Raw genomic sequence first — 17,302 nt, 5'->3', positions numbered from 1 at the left:
AAAATATATAGCATCACAAAGCCACCTTACATTAAATCTGTGCAGCGTTTAATGTAAACTCGTGGTATCAGGCGGCTTTGCAGGACTACAATACATAGGCCAGTTCTAAAACATAAGTAGATTGTGGGATGACTAGGTGCATACACACACCTTGTGTTGTGACCAATAACACAGAGACCTGATAAGCTCAATCCAAACCAATGGATGTCTTTTGATTCATATTTGTATACCTAGTGGTTACAGCAAAGTGAGTTTAGTAGGCTAGTGTTATTAATCACAGGGAGGCTAAACTTTTCCCCCTCTATCTAGACCATGTGTCAAACTCATTCCACAGAGGGAGGAGTGTCTGTGGGTTATCAAATCAAAGTTTATTTGTCACGCGCTGAATATAACAGGTGGACCTTACAGTGAAATGCTTACTTACAGGCTCTAACCAATAGTGCAAAAAAGGTATTAGGTTGTCACGCCCTGACCTGAGATATCTGTTTTCTTTATATTTTGGTTAGGTTAGGGTGTGACTAGGGTGGGTACGCTAGTTTTTGTATTGTCTGGGGGTTTGTAGGTCAAGGTGATTTGTATGTCTATGGTGGCCTGATATGGTTCCCAATCAGAAACAGCTGTTTAGCGTTGTCTCTGAATGGGGATCATATTTAGGTAGCCATTTCCCTTGGGTGTTTGTGGGATCTTGTCTATGTGTAGTTGCCTGTCAGCACTTGTTCGTATAGCATCACGCTTTGGTCATTCTTTAAATAAGAATGTACACATACCACGCTGCGCCTTGGTCCGATCCTTATAACGAACATGACATAGGTGAACAATAGGTAAGTAAAGAAGTAAAAAGACAGTGAAAACAGTAGCGAGGCTATACAAGTAGCGAGGCTACATACAGACATCGGTTAGTCAGGCTGATTGAGGTAGTATGTAGATGTGGTTAAAGTGACTGCATATATGATGAACAGAGTAGTGTAAAGAGGTGTTGGCGAGTGGTGGAACACAATGCAGATAGCCCGGTTAGCCAATGTGCGGGAGCACTGGTTGGTCAGGCCAATTGAGGTAGTATGTACATATGTATAGTTAAAGTGACTGTGCATATATGATAAACAGAGTAGCACACAATGCAAATAGTCTGGGAAGCCATTTGATTACCTGTTCATGAGTCTTGTGGCTTGGGGGTAAAAACTGTTGAGAAGCCTTTTTGTCCTAGACTTGGCACTCCGGTACCACTTGCCATGCAGTAGTAGAGAGAACAGGCTATGGCTGGGGTCTTTGACAATTTTTAGGGCCTTCCTCTGACATTGCCTGGTGTAGAGGTCTTGGATGGCAGGCAGCTTAGCCCCAGTGATGTACTGGGCCGTACACACTACCTTCTGGAGTGCCTTGCGGTCGGAGGCTGAGCAATTGCCAGTACCAGGCAGTGATGCAACCAGGATGCTCTCAATGTAGTATGTAAATTACTCCTCTTGTAATTGATTGAGGAATTAAGATCACTAATTAGTAAGGAACACCTGTTTGTATAGGTCTTAATTGAAAGGAAAAACTTAAAACTTGCAGACAGTCGTCCCTCCGTGGAATGAGTTTGACACCCCTGATCTAGACTCAATAGATATAGAGGATCACTTCCAACACAGGCCATGGGGATTCTCCCACTGCTGCAACCAATGCACTAGCGATTGAAGGGAAATAGTTGTGGAGCTTGAACCTGGGATTCTGCAGTTAAAGTGCAAACACACACTACAAAGGGGTAGCAATAACATTTTTTAACATCACTTTACATTCCAACATAAAATCATTGAATTCAGTATATTGTTACATATCAAAATTATTTAACTACTTGAATGTAATGTAAAATGCAATTTTTTTTTGCCCATGGATTTCACTTGCAAATTCAAGCCCATTTTCTCCCCCCCCACCCCCACCGACGTTCAAGCCCTGGTAGCTCGCTGTGAGCGTATAGTAGTTAGTCCTCTGCGTTGTGGCTGCAGCATCCCTGGTTTGACACCGGGTCATTAAGATACTCTTTTGCTGTGACATTGTGTACTTTTTTTTTAGGTGTCTTTGAAATCAACTTTGGCTTCCCAACAAACAAAAAACCTGGGGTAACTGTTTGATCCTGTATTTTACATTATAGCCATTAGATATATGATTAAATATTATCTGATGTTGGTTGTGTGAGGTGTCTGCATTTGTGCACTGGAGCATCATGAGATTAAACTGCTTGCTACTTGCCTGTTTGTGTGTGACAAGAACTGAGTAACATGGTGTGACCTGCATGTTGCAAACGGTAGATGACAGCCCAGCAGATGCTTTGTCCTTGTGTTTGTATGTAACAATATTGAGCACATGGTGTGACTTGCTGTATCTTACAGAGTTGTGATGGGGAGGGGTGGTCATCACGAGGTTTAACTGAGATGGAAAAATACTGAACAACACAATAGCAGGAACTGAGCAACTGTTCTAACTAGGCTGCGATACCAGAACAGTAAGGATCTCTACATCGACGGAGGGAGAACACCAAGAAGCGCCAAGAGGCGGGGACCCGCCTGAGCGCCTGCAATAGGCTGGACAAGTTTAAACCACGCCCAGCCTCTACTGTGATAGGCCAACAGACGGGTTGGAACTATGCCTATCACAGTATAACTCTCTCGGGGTGGTAAGGTAGAGTCTGTGGCAGATCAGGGTGACAGGTTCCAGCTCACAGCTGCAGTCAGACGTCATGAGCTCGTCCGGAAATGAGGACATTCTGTTTCTTAGATTGCATTACTAGACATTTTTTCCGATGTTGGTGAGATGCATTCCTCTTAAGAACTTTCGAAATGACTTATTTTTATAACAACCGAGTGAACAGGGTTATGGTAAACCTAGATACAATTAAATCAGTTATTTTTGCAGGAATACAGTATAGTGTGCACAATACAATGAAATAAGATGACTACAGTATATTAAGTACAGTAGTTGCCATAGAAGCAGTGTCATGCATTGGTGTAATAGGTGGCAGGGAAGTCAGGCGCAGGAGAGTCAAACTGAGTGTAAAATGGAGTCTTTTAATAAAGTTCCACGAGTATGCTCCATAACAATAAATGAACAAACAAACAAACCAAACATGGGTACGAGGACCCGATGCGCACCTATGCAACAATCTCACTATACTGACAATAAAACAATCTCTGACAAAGACATGAGGGGAAACAGAGGGTTAAATACACAACAGGTAATGAATGGGATTGAAAACAGGTGTGTGGGAAGACAAGACAAAACCAATGGAAAATGAAAAAAGGATCAATGATGGCTAGAAGACCGGTGACGTCGAACGCCGAGCACCGCCCGAACAAGGAGAGGCAACGACTTTGGCAGAAGTCGTGACACAAAGAGTCAGTTCAGTTTTCATCAACAGTCTTATGGCTTGGAGGAAGAAACTGTCTCTGCTACAATTGATTCTCTGATACAATTTGCAAGATGCTAAAAGAGCCAGATGTCAGTTTCCAATTTGGATGTAAGGCCTACCTCTAACGTCAACAACTGTCAAAAGACTGTTGTACTGGCTTTGACAGTCAGGGTCACCTTGTCTCTTCCACTCCCATTGTAAGCCCACCGGGACACATGGGACGAAGCGCCCTGACTAAGACAGACATACACAAACTTTTTGTAGAACAGATTTGAAACTACACCATCGGGGGGATATTTCATTGCACAAGTTGTTAGAAAACTCCAAATCAACTCTGTGCTTGGCATGACAGATTTTGCCTCATTTACCTTATCGCTGCAGGGAATTATAACTTTTAAAGAAACTGAACTGTATGTATTAATCCATGCTTTTGTTACTTCTAGGTTAGACTACTGCAATGCTCTACTTTCCAGCTGCCCAGATAAAGCACTAAATAAACTTTAGTTAGTGCTAAATACGGCTGCTAGAATCCTGACTAGACCAAAAAATGTGATCATATTACTCAAGTGCTAGCCTCCTTACACTGGCTTCCTGTCAAGGCAAGGGCTGATTTCAAGGTTTTACTGCAGACCTACAAAGCATTACATGGGCTTGCTCCTACCCATCTTTCCGATTTGATCCTGCCGTACATACCTACACGTACGTTAGTCAAAAGACGCAGGCCTCCTAATTGTCCCTAAAATTTCCAAGCAAACAGCTGGAGGCACGGCTTTCTCCTGTAGAGCTCCATTTTTATGGAATGGTCTGCCTACCCATGTGAGAGACGCAAACTCGGTCTCAACCTTTAAGTCTTTACTAAAGACTCATCTCTTCAGTGGGTCATATGATTGAGTGTAGTCTGGCCCAGGAGTGGGAAGGTGAACGGAAAGGCTCTGGAGCAACTAACCGCCCTTGATGTCTCTGCCTGGCCAGTTTCCCTCTCTCCACTGGGATTCTCTGCCTCTAACCCTATTACAGGGGCTGAGTTACTGGCTTACTGGTGCTCTTCCATCCCGTCCCTAGGAGGGGTGCGTCACTTGAGTGGGATGAGTCACTGATCTTCCTGTCTGGGTTGGTGCCCCCCTTGGGTTGTGCCGTGGCGGAGATCTTTGTGGGCTATACTCGGCCTTGTCTCAGGATGGTAAGTTGGTGGTTGAAGATATCCCTCTAGTGGTGTGTGGGCTGTGCTTTGGCAAAGTGGGTGGGGTCATATCCTGCCTGTTTGGCCCTGTCCGGGGGTATCATCGGATGGGGCCACAGTGTCTCCTGACCGCTCCTGTCTCAGCCTCCAGTATTTATGCTGCAGTAGTTTGTGTCGGGGGGCTAGGGTCAGTCTGTTATATCTGGTGTCCTGTGTGAATTTAAGTATGCTCTCTCTAATTCTCTCTTTCTTTCTCGGAGGACCTGAGCCCTAGGACCATGCCTCAGGACTACCTGGCATGATGACTCCTTGCTGTCCCCAGTCCACCTGGCCGTGCAGCTGCTCCAGTTTCAACTGTTCTGCCTGCAGCTATGGAACCCTGACCTGTTCACCGGACGTGCTACCTGTCCCAGACCTGCTGTTTTCAACTCTCTAGAGACAGCAGGAGCGGTAGAGATACTCTTAATATTCGGCTATGAAAAGCCAACTGACATTTACTCCTGAGGTGCTGACTTGTTGCACCCTCGACCACTACTGTGATTATATTATTTGACCATGCTGGTCATTTATGAACATTTGAATATCTTAGCCATGTTCTGTTATAATCTCTACCCGGCACAGCCAAAAGAGGACTGGCCACCCCTCATAGCCTGGTTCCCCTTTCTAGGGAGTTTTCCTAGCCACCGTGCATCTACACCTGCATTGCCTGCTGTTTGGGGTTTTAGGCTGGGTTTCTGTACAGCACTTTGAGATATCAGCTGATGTAAGAAGGGCTATATAAATAAATCTGATTTGATATGTACAAGCTCAACATTTTCGACTGGGAAGCAATATTTTTAAGCCAGAGGTTGACATAACATAAAATGCATGTGTACAGCGTTGGGAGTGCTGTGTTCTCACAGCACAGGTGGCACAGGAATATTTATCTGAGCCACAGTGCCATAGCTCCGCCTCCTCAAACTCTATACACACACACACTGCAGATGGCGTTGGGTGGAGGACATTCCAGCTCCACTGCAGGCATGTTTTTTTTCACCTTGATTTAACCAGGTAAGCTAGTTGAGAATAAGTTCTCATTTACAACTGCGACCTGGCCAAGATAAAGCAAAGCAGTGCGACACAGTTACACAGGGAATAAACAAACATACAGTCAATAATACAATAAAAAAGTGTATATATATACAGTGTGTGCAAATTATGTAGGATAAGGGAGGTAAGGCAATAAATAGGCCATAGTGGAGAAATAATTACAATTTGGCAATTAAGCACTGGAGTGATAAATGTGCAGCAGATGAGTGTGCAAGTTGGGGTACTGGGATGCAAAGGAGCAAAATAATAATAATAATAAATAACAGTATGGGGGGTGAGGTAGTTGGATGGGTGTCAGGACCCGGTTACGAACCTGGGTCTCCGGAGTGAGAAACAGTCACTTAACCAACTGAGCCACGAATAGTCAGCAGAACCCAGAAGATGAGGCAGACACAGCAGTACTTAAGACGGTGTATTTAATAAAGTAAAAAGGAGAAGTCCTTAAATACAAAAATGGCAAATCCAAAAGGTGGTAGGAATAGCACAAAAAAGCCTCAAGAGATACTCAAAAACAAAAACAGAATTCCACAAGAGCATCCACCGGAATCGACAAGAATACACAGAACACTAGGGCTGGGTGCTAACATACAAACACAGAGCACAGAACTGAGGGAAACTAAGGGTTTAAATACAATCAGGGGAAACGAGGCACAGGTGCAAATAATAATGGGGAACAAGGGAAAAAACACAAGGTCAAAAAGCACAATGGGGGCATCTAGTGACCAAAACCCGGAACAACCCTGGCCAAATCCTGACAATGGGCTATTTACAGGTGCAGTGATCTGAGCTTCTCTGACAGCTGGTGCTTAAAGTTAGTGAGGGAGATATGAGTTTCCAGCTTCAGTGATTTTTTTTTTTTTTGTGTGTGTGATTCGTTCTAGTCATTGGCAGCAGAGAACTGTCAGGAAAGGCGGCCAAAGGAGGAATTGGGGGTTGACCAGTGAAATATACCTGCTGGAGCGCGTGCTACGGTTGGGTGATGCTATGGTGACCAGTGAGCGGAGATAAGGCGGGGCTTTACCTAGCAAAGACTTATAGATGACCTGGAGCCAGTGGGTTTGGCGACGAATAAGAAGTGAGGGCCAGCCAACGGGAGCATACAGGTCGCAGTGGTGGGTAGTATATGGGGCTTTGGTGACAAAACGGATGGCACTGTGATGGACTGGATCCAATTTTCTGAATAGAGTGTTGGAGGCTATTTTGTAAATGACATCGCTGAGGTCAAGGATTGGTAGGATAGTCCGTTTTATGAGGGTATGTTTGGCAGCATGAGTGAAGGATGCTTTGTTGCAAAATAAGCCGACTCTAGATTTAATTTTGGATTTGAGATTCTTAATGTGAGTCTGGAAGGAGAGTTTACAGTCTAACCAGACACCTAGGTATTTGTAGTTGTCCACATATTCTAAGTCAACTGTCCAGAGTGGTGATACGGGCAGGTGTGGGCAGCGATCGGTTGAAGAGCATGCATTTAGTTTTACTTGTATTTAAGAGCAGTTGGAGGCCACGGAAGGAAAGTTGTATGGCATTGAAGCTCGTTTGGAGGTTAGTTAACCAAAGAAGGGCTAGAAGTATACAAAATGGTGTCGTCTGCGTAGAGGTGGATCATAGAATCACCAGCAGCAAGAGCGACATCATTGATGTATACAGAGAAAAGAGTCGGCCCAAGAATTGAGCCCTGTGGCTCCCCCATAGAGACTGCCAGAGGTCCGGACAACAGGCCCTCCGATTTGACACACTGAACTCTGTCTTAGAAGTAGTTGGTGAACCAGGCGAGGCAGTCATTTGAGAAACCAAAGTTGTTGAGTCTGCGGATAAGAAGGTGGTGATTGACAGTCGAAAGCCTTGGCCAGGTTGATGAATATAGCTGCACAGTATTGTCTCTTATCGATGGCGGTTATGATAACGTTCAGGACCTTGAGCGTGGCTGAGGTGCAGCCATGACCAGCTCGGAAACCAGATTGCATAGCGGAGAAGGTACGGTGGGATTTGAAATGGTCGGTGATCTGTTTAACTTGGCTTTCGAAGACCTTTAGAAAAGCAGGGTTTGATAAATATAGGTCTGTAGCAGTTTGGGTCTAGAGTGTCTCCCCCTTTGAAGAGGGGGATGACCGCGGCAGGTTTCTAATCTTTGGGGATCTCAGACGATAAGAAAGAGAGGTTGAACAGGCTAGTAATAGGGGTAGCAACAATTTTGGCGGATAATTTTAGAAAGAGAGGTTCCAGATTGTCTAGCCGGGCTGATTTGTATTCTGGAGTAGCTCCCTCAACCCCTTCCAGGCCCCAACATCCTCTGCCTTTCCTTTTTTTCACTGGTGGAGGAGGTGCATCACTTCAGCTGGGCACAACTACTGCTGCAGAGGGAACTGGTTCTGTTCTCCGAGTACTCCCGAGACCTAGAGATGAGTGACAATTGTTACTGAGTGAATTATCCTGGTTAAATTAAGTTGAACAGACCTGAACAGAGCAACTTTCTCACCGATCCAAGTTGATGGCAAGGGGTGTGCTGTCATGCCTCTAGTCAGGTCTCTGTAAACCAGCGTGGCTCTTTTTCTTCACGCCTCGAGTCAGGTCTCTGTAAACCAGCATGGCTTTTTTGCTTCGAAAAGAAAAACAAGACAATAACAACTAAGTTTGATTTATCCTAAATGAAGATATCATATTAATTACATTTAAATTATCTGATACATAGGACATAATTATCTACTGTATCATAATGCATGACTAGTGGAGTTACTTTGCTTACACTCAATTATTTTCTTATAGGGAATCTATAGACAGTTATGGGTAGGAAGTTGTGCTTCGTATGGACATTAAGTAGTCTGAAATGCCTCCTGAGACAGGTGATGACACATGCTTCAACAAGCATGGGACAGGAATATTTTGGGCATCTTGGCTAATGGATGATTATTGCTGGAATTGTTATCATGTACCATCTGATACTTGCCAAGTCCAGTGGTTCTCAACCTTTTTTGATCATTGAAGGCCCAATCACATCGTGTTCTGCCCATAGTGCCCAAAAAGTACCCCCTCATACATTATAAATGTAGGCATATCCTATGAAATTAGTCTTTCTAAGTACCCACTTTGGATATGTAAGCATTGGCTTGAGAGAGTTTAAATCCATGTGAGAAAGTGTACTAGTGCACATTTATGGAGATCAAAGACAGAGACAGGAGACGCAGCCTTGCACCGAAACAGGAAATGACACCATGCCATGGTTCCAGGGAAATTTAAGCCGAATGAACTGCTAATGCAAAATTGTAAATCATTTTAAATGTTTTATATATTCAGATCGAATTGAACTCAAGAACTGTTCTTCGCTACTATGGGTCATATTAGCGGGATATCCCGGGTTTAAAACACTTTTTAAAATCCATTACATTGGCTTTGTAAATCACAGTTTAAAAAATAATGCGATTATGTACCTTTGACGAAGGGAAAGGATGTCAGAAGATTTTCTAGTTACAGCACAATACAAATGTTTACCGCCACCAACGTAATACTTACATTTTTTTTATTAACCATTATTTAACTAGGCAAGTCAGTTAAGAACAAATTATTATTTATAATGAGGTGCCGCCCTATGGGACTCCCAATCACGGTCGGTTGTGATACAGCCTGTAATCGTACCAGGGTGTCTGCTGTGACGTCTCAAGCACTGAGATACAGTGCCTTAGACCGCTGCGCCACTCAGGAGCAAAATTACGATATGAAACTGACTGATTTGAACCTTCTGACAAACTAGTGGGTCAGGCGGCACCCCACTCACTGTCTGATTCATATCGCGTGATTTCTGATGAGTGTTCTCGATTATATCGACTGATTCTGTATGGGGTTATTTCTATCTGACTGCACGTTCCCGGGGAGAGGGAGCAAGCACGTACACAAGAGCAGAGTGCGTAAAACCATCTGATCTGCTAGGCCTGTTGTGAGTGGCTGGTTCAGTTATTTGGGGTTGAACAACTGTACAGTGGGTCACGTGACGGCATCTGCTGCTGGCTGAGCGAAGCGTGTTAGCAGGTAAAGAAATAAAAAGGTTTGTTATGATAACATAAACGAAAAATACAGTTCGTGCATTTGTTGTATGGGTTTGATTGACTTCAGTAATACTATTCGCGAAGAGACAGACCGGGCCATCATTTGACGTTACCAGTTCGCCACTTAAGCGACGACGAGGTGCGGATGGAGCTAGGAGATTCTAGCCCTGCCGTAGCAATTGCATTGTGCCAACGTTTTCAAATGCTAGAAATATTTGCTAGCATGCTATCAGCTAACCCACGGGTCAAGTAGCTAACTACTGACTAGCTTGCCATGTTCACACGCTTCTTGCTAGCAAATCGTTTCGCGTACGCCATAGTACTTTACAAGTCGTACATAGTAAACGTTACTACATTTTATTAGCTAATTTAACATAAGAGGACCTGTGTTGGGTCACTAATGGTTCTGCTCCAATGGGAGCTAACTACTTAGTAGCCGGTTACACAAAGAGTTTCGTCCAACATTGTTTATTTTTGTCGAAAGTGATCTGCTATAACGTCGTAAGCATGCTTATCTATGTGGCGTTATGGGGTTAATACTAAAAACATCTGGATATTTAACGTTGAGGAAATTAGTACATTTGGGCTTTGGTCCAGGCTCAATTTGTATATTTGAACAAATAATGTTACTTTTTCTTGGCAATATTTTAGCTAAATAATGTTAGCAAGTCAACGTTGGTCATCCTCTTGACATGTGAATCATCGAATTAAACAAACTCTGAAGCTATACTTTTGGGACGCACTGATTGTTGGAAATAGTTAACGTAACGTTAATCCTGCTCAGAAATATTTTAGCAAGATTAATTTTCGTTCAATAACGAGGACGCTCGTCTAAATTGGCTAGCAAACTACCTTAGCCTAATTTAACAGGAGTTACTATAATCAACTAGTTTGTTCGTGTTCCCACCCGGATTAGAGAACGCAGCTGTCACAATAACTAATAATGGCATCTGTTTACTGTTTGCGAGACGAGTGCTAACAAGCCAGCTACGCACTATCATTATTACATTTAATAAGTTGGTTTTTCAGCTAACTACCTAGGCAATATACTATAGCCACTTGCCAGTCCGGTAGTGAGGCCTAATTTAGCTAACTAACGTGAATGTTTTTATTAACTTCACGGGCACATGAATCCCTGGCACGGCGCAAATTCGTTTTTTGCAACCCCAAATGGCTGCCCATGATTTGGACTTGGCGCTGTGGTTTGCACAAGGCCCTCGCTAGAACTTTCAAAAATAGTTGATTAAGCTACGTTAGCTAGCTTAGCGTCATTCACAGCCATACCAAACTACTTAGCCATGTCAATACAGAGCAACATAATTGTCCTGTTTTATAAGTAGTCAATACTCAAAGGTGCCATTTAATAAACTTGAGGTTATGCTGTTCTAACCTTAGTCAGATGTATGTGTGACACTTGTTTGACCTGTACATCGAGCTATGTTTTTGAAACTGTTTTTGACTGTGCATGAGCGACGTAAGCTGACACCAGAACAGCCTCCCCCTGGTTTTGATGTCTAAATTTAAACGAGGGGTAATGGATGGGGTTAGTCTAACATGCAAAAGTTAACAAAAGCAATACTCTGTACTGTATACACTACAGAGGTCCAAGGCTTGTCTAGCAGGTTGAAATGATTGATGTCCCTTTCACTGATTGATGATGTCCCCCCTCATTTGTTTCAGATTTTTCTATTTTGTACATACATTGTTTTGTATATACTGTATATGATGACTTCAGTGGTCAGCAATCCAGCTCGAGGAACTCGGGACAGAGCGCTGCCCACTACCACACAAACCACACACCCACAGAAACAGATACAAGTGAGTTTCATACACACTTTCAGATTAGCAACACTATGTACACGGTGAACCTTTGGTTCTCATGTTATTCCTGCCATTACACAGACCAACAATAGAGTTGACGTGTGTGTAACTGCCCTCTTTGAATGCAGGCCACAGCAGAACAGATTCGGCTTGCCCAGATGATCTATGACAAAAATGATGCTGACTTTGAGGATAAGGTCAAACAGGTGAGTACTGTGTGAAACAAGTTGTGAAAATGTGGAGAATTTATGTAGGCTAATACGTGTATGATTAAGTTCAGTACCAATGCACACTAGCCCCTCATCTGTGTGCTTGTGTCAATAAAGCTGAGTTGTTGTGCACACGTGCTGATTGTGTTCCCACAGCTGATTGAGGTGACTGGGAAGACTCAAGATGAGTGCATGGTGGCCCTCCATGACTGCAATGAGGATGTCAACAGAGCCATCAATTTCCTGCTGGAAAGCACCTCTGACACAGTGAGTGTCCCCGAAAGACACTCACCTTCACCCTTGCTCTGACTCATCCAGTGTCACTAACTCTCATTAAAGACGTAATCTGTAGTTCCAACATCAACAACAAAGCGGTCTCCCCGCTACTGTTTTGGTAAACAGCTGAGTGATGAGGCTGAAGAAATGTAGCCACTATCAAATTCATAGTCTGACTTATGGACTGACCACCCATGAAATAAAAATGATAGGTTTTTTTAACCATTTTTTGTGGCAAGTGTTTATTTACATTTTTACACAAAGGTGTAAAACACGGTTGTATTTTGGCTTCTGGCGGGATGCAAGCTGTGGCATTTTAAGTTATATTCTTTAAGAATCCATGAGTGTACATCAATTTAAAGAAAAATAATTGATAATTGATAGCCCCTTCAACCACTTGACTATTCAGTACCAAGTTTGCATCAATATATTCTCATAACTTGGAAAATGGGTACTAGATTTGGTTTTCTTATTTAGTGTTGAGTGTCTTCGTGTTTGCAATAAGGTATCTTTGTCTGTCAGACTACCTGGGAGACAGTTGGGAAAAAGGTGCGAGGGAAGGAGGGGGGTCCCTCGGAGATGAAGGACAACCGAGAGAAGAGAGGAGAACGCGAGGCAAGCCGGAGCCGCGGAGTCCCCAACAGGAGGGGCCGTGGAACCAACCGCAGCAGAGAGGGTGAGGGTAAACACACCCAAGGGGGAGATATGATAGGAAGTGTGTAACATAAATCATATCTCTTTGTTTTTGCTAGTGTGTTCACTTATACGTAATTGTTTCTCCCTTTGCCTCCTTTTCAGTTCGGCCAGAAGAGAATGGGTTTGAAATGTGTTCTGGGGATAAAGTGGCCGACCGTGGTCGCAGGGGTAGGGGCGTTGCTGGCAGAGGTAAATGCTACTATGAAAATTATGTACACTACATAGCCAAAAGTAGGACACCTGCTCGTCAAACATCTCATTCCAAAATCTTAGCCATTAATATGGAGTTGGTCCCTCTGCTGCTATAACAGCCTCCACTCTTCTGGGAAGGCTTTCCACTAGATGCTGGATCATTCCTGCGTGGACTTGCTTCTATTCAGCCATGAGAGCATGAGTGAGCTCGTACACTGATGTTGAGCGATTAGGCCTGGCTCTCAGTTGGAGTTCCAATTCATCCCAAAGGTGTTTGATGGGGTTGAGGTCAGGGCTCTGTGCAGGCCAGTCAAGTTCTTCCACTCTGATCTCAAACCATTTCTGTATACACCTTTCTTTGTGCATGGGGGCATTGTCATGCTGAAACAGGAAAGGGCATTCCCTGAACTGTTGCCACAAAGTTGAAGCACAGAATAATTTAGAATGTCATTGTATGCTGTGCATTAAGATTTCCCTTCACTGGAACTAAGGGGCCTTGCCCAAACCATTATTCCTCATCCACCAAACTTTACAGTTGGCCCTATGCATTTGGGCAGGTAGCTTTCACCTGGCATCCACCAAACCCAAATTCGTTTGTTGGACTGTGCGATGGTGAAGCGTGTTTCATCACTCCACAGATTGCTTTTCCACTGCTCCAGAGTCCAATGATGACAAGCTTAACAACAATCCAGCCAAATGCTGCGCATGGTGATCGTAAGGTTCTGTATGGCTACTTGGCCATAGAAACCTATTTCATGAAGCTCCCAACGGACGGTTCTTGTGCTGACGTTGCTTCCAGGGGCAGTTTGGAACTCGGTAGTGAGTGTTGCAACCAAGGATGCAATGTTTACGTGCTTCAGCACTCGGCGGTCCTGTTCCCTTGAGCTTGTGGGACCTATTATTTTCCAGATGAGCTGTTTCTCCTAGATATTTCCACTTAGCAATAACAGCACTTACAGTTGACCGGGGCAGCTCTAGCAGGGCAGAAATTTAACAAACCGACTTGGAAATTTGGCATCCTATGACTGTCCCAGGCCATTCTACTGCCGTTGTCTGTGGAGATGGCATGGCTGTGTGCTTCGATTTTACACACCTATCTGCAACTTGTATGGCTGAAATAGCCGAATCCACTCATTTGAAGGGTGTGTACACATACTTTTGGCCATGTCGTGTATCTGAATTCTATAGCTCTGATATTATTAAGTTTTGATTATTTGATAAATCCATTGCATCGGGAGTGCTACAGTTTGCAGATATATATTATTTTCTAAGTGCTCTGTTCTGTCTACCTGCACCTTGTCAAATCTGTTTGTTTTTTGTTGCCCATTATACTACGTTACTGGTACTTGCCAACCTGAACTAATGTCCCACTGAGCCTTGTTGTACCTTGCCACACCCTGTCCCACAAGATTCCACTTTGCCATGCTATACAACAGCCTCTACATTAATCCTCCCCAAAATGGCATATAAAGTGGGTATCTAGTTGATGGGGGGTGGGGTTTAGTTGGCGATGTGTCCATTTGTGTCGCTCAGCAATTCTTGTAAGTGCCATTGCGTGTGAAATATACAATCTTCAATGTATTCCTACCCTTTGACTTATTTCACATTTTGTTACAGCCTGAATTTAAAATGATATCTAATTTCTCACCCATCTACACACAATACCCAATTATAACAGTGAGAACATGTTTCTAGAGATGTTAGATATTTATGCATTTCATTTTCAATAAATTTCCTAATTTACTTAAGTATTCACACTCCTGAGTCAATACTTTATATAAGCACCGTGGGTGGTGATAACAGCATTGAGTTGTGCAAGGCTGATATTTTCATACCAAAGACATCCGGATTTGGGGATTTTCTCTCATTCTTCTTGCTTGCAGATTTTCTCAAGCGCTGTTAAATTAGATGGGGAGAGGTGGTGAAAAGCAATCTGCAAGTCTTTCCGCAGACTGGCTGGGTCACTCAATGACTTTCACATTCTTGTTCTGAAGCCATTCCAGCATGACTTTATGCTTAGGGTCATTTTCCTTTTGGAATGTAAATCTTAGCCTCAGTCTCTCGTTTGCACTCTGAAGCAGGTTCTCAAGGATTTGACTGTATTTGGCTCCATTCATTGTTCACTTTATCCTTATCAGTCTTCCAATCCCTGCTGCTGAAAATCATCCCCATACATGATGCTGCCGCCACCATGCTTCACGGTAGGGATGGTGTTAGACGGGGGATGAGCTGTGCCTGGTTTTCTCCAGACATAGTACTTTGCGTTCAGGCCAAAGAGTTCAATTTTGGTTTCATCTGACCACAAACTTTACCCGTATGTCTTTCACATGCCTTTTTGCAAACTTCAGGCACGCTGTAATGTAACTTTTCTCTGGAGTGACTTCCGCCTGGCCACTGTAGAGACTGTTGTCCTTCTGGCAGATTCTTCCATCTCAGCCAAGGAACTCTAGTTCTGTCAGTGCTTCTTGCTCAGTTTGGTTGGACGGCCAGCTCTAGGCTGAGTCTGGATAGCTCCACATTTTTTCAATTTCTCAAGGATGGAGACCACTTCGCTCTAGGAAATTTCCAACACTATAGAAATTGTTGTATAGCCTTCCCCAGATATTTGCCTCATCACAATTCTATCTCGGGGATCGAGAGACTGTTCCTTGGACTTCATGGTATAGTTTCTGCTCTGGCATGCGCTGTCAACTGTGGGACCATTATATAGACGTGCGTTTCTGTCCAAACAATTGAATTGGCCACAGGTGGACTTTAAGTTGTAGTGACATTGGAAATAAGTTAGATGCACCTGAACTCAATTTGGGGTGTCATAGCAAAGGGGTTTGAATTATTATGTCAATTATGTTATTTCCAATGCATTTACAACATGAACAGGTTTTCACTGTCTTTATGTGATGTTGTGTGTTAAATCCATTTTGTGTTTGGGCTGTAACACAATGTGGAATAAGTCGAGGTATGAATACTTTCTGAATGCACTACTGTCCTGCAGCTGCTATAGAACGGGGAGGGGGGTGGACAAGCCAGGGAGGTTGTTTTGGTTGGGGTAAAGTCAGACCGGCATGCAGAGTGAGGGAGTGGAGTCAGGAGTGCCAGTGATGGCAGTTGCTGTCTGTAAATGTATTTATCATATGTCCTAAGCTGTCAAGGCTAAGCCAATCCTCGTATACTGATCAAAGACCTGTCAAATGCTGTCAGCCTGAAATCCAAACCCTGATTTCTGATAAGCAAGTAGTGTCAGGTGTTCAGTCTGTTCAAAATTCTCTACCAGTCTACATGTGTAACTGACTCATAGCAGCATGCCCAACATACTGTACCATGCCCCCTTCTAATCTGTTTTGAAGCAACACATATCAGAAATTTGTGCTGAAAAGTGATCTGTTTTAAAACACAGGCATTAGGTGTAATTTTAATGGGCTGGTTTGTGTCTTGCAGCAGAGGTCAGACGTAGTGTTTCTGTGTGTCTTTAGGGTTGGGGGGTCGCGGAAGGGGAAGAGCAGCTGGTGGTAACAGGTTCTCCTCTCAGGGGATGGGGTGAGTTGAAGATCCACACTGGAGATCTCCTGCTGTTCGTTTATTCAGCTGTGTGTATCTAATTTATTGGTCACATACACATGGTTAGCAGATGTTAATGCGAGTGTAGTGAAATGCTTGTGCTTCTCGTTCCGACAGTGCAGTAATATCTAATAAGTGTGTAAATGTGGCTGTTTCACTGTATCATAGCGTTGCTTAATAATGATTACAAGCACATAGATGAACCCCTAACCCTCTCCCCACCTAAGGATCTTCAACCCCGCCGACTACAACGCTAACTCTAGCGGGTCTCGCCAGGAAACTTGGGAAGCAGAGGGGAACGAATGTGGAGATGGTATAGGTGAGTAGGGTTGGGCGGTATCTGGATTTTCATACCGTTTCTGTACAACTCCGGGATATACGGTATTACTGAATGTCTACACGGGGTGCGATTTAAATATAAGAAACTCTCAAAACATTTTAGGCAACAGTGATCTTGATCCTGGAGGGGATTAAATGTCTGCTGTAACCAATAAGCTTGATCTTGACATTCTATACGGTCAAATTGGTTTGCCTGAGTGCTGAAATGTAGCCCACTCCTTTTCGAGGTGTAGGTTTTAGAGCTTTAAAGCATGGTTGTAGTAGTATAGTCCTGGACACAGTTGGAGCAGTGCGGTTTGGCCTCAACCAAGACCGTGTTCATTTGGCACCGAAAAGGAAGAACCCTGATTTCAAAACTGGAATGGACAACCTGGGTTTGTCCAATAAGAAAGTGTTTTGTTTTCCTGTGATACATTATAGTGTTTACTCTGTGCGCCCCTAATGAACACAACTCTGATTGTGCTGCTGACTGAGCTCTGTCGGACAGAGGGGTATCCCCCCAGGCATGAGGACTAACTCACGTACC

At 43.7% G+C, this 17,302-nt stretch overlaps 1 protein-coding gene across 5 annotated transcripts in view; it reads left to right on the top strand.

The window, feature by feature from the left end:
- The first annotated feature begins 9,524 nt into the window (after nt 1–9,524).
- LOC135528708 (ubiquitin-associated protein 2-like) overlaps nt 9,525–17,302 on the top strand; it is a 34,541-nt gene continuing 26,763 nt past the window's right edge. For 2 of the 5 annotated variants that reach the window (XM_064957978.1, XM_064957825.1), the window contains exons 1-8: nt 9,528–9,671; nt 11,369–11,506; nt 11,638–11,715; nt 11,875–11,985; nt 12,517–12,670; nt 12,793–12,879; nt 16,353–16,416; nt 16,665–16,756. In XM_064957978.1, coding sequence (XP_064814050.1) covers nt 11,411–11,506; nt 11,638–11,715; nt 11,875–11,985; nt 12,517–12,670; nt 12,793–12,879; nt 16,353–16,416; nt 16,665–16,756 — 682 coding nt within the window. In that variant the 5' untranslated portion in view covers nt 9,528–9,671; nt 11,369–11,410. Of the gene's footprint in view, nt 9,688–11,368; nt 11,507–11,637; nt 11,716–11,874; nt 11,986–12,516; nt 12,671–12,792; nt 12,880–16,352; nt 16,417–16,664; nt 16,757–17,302 lie in introns of all 5 variants that reach the window. The other 3 variants (XM_064957944.1, XM_064957917.1, XM_064957872.1) reach the window with 3 other exon arrangements.

Source organism: Oncorhynchus masou, chromosome 1, assembly GCF_036934945.1.
Source record: "Oncorhynchus masou masou isolate Uvic2021 chromosome 1, UVic_Omas_1.1, whole genome shotgun sequence".
NCBI lineage: Eukaryota > Metazoa > Chordata > Actinopteri > Salmoniformes > Salmonidae > Oncorhynchus > Oncorhynchus masou.
Note: the sequence above shows the minus strand (reverse complement) of the source record. Positions and strands in the feature narration are given on the sequence as shown.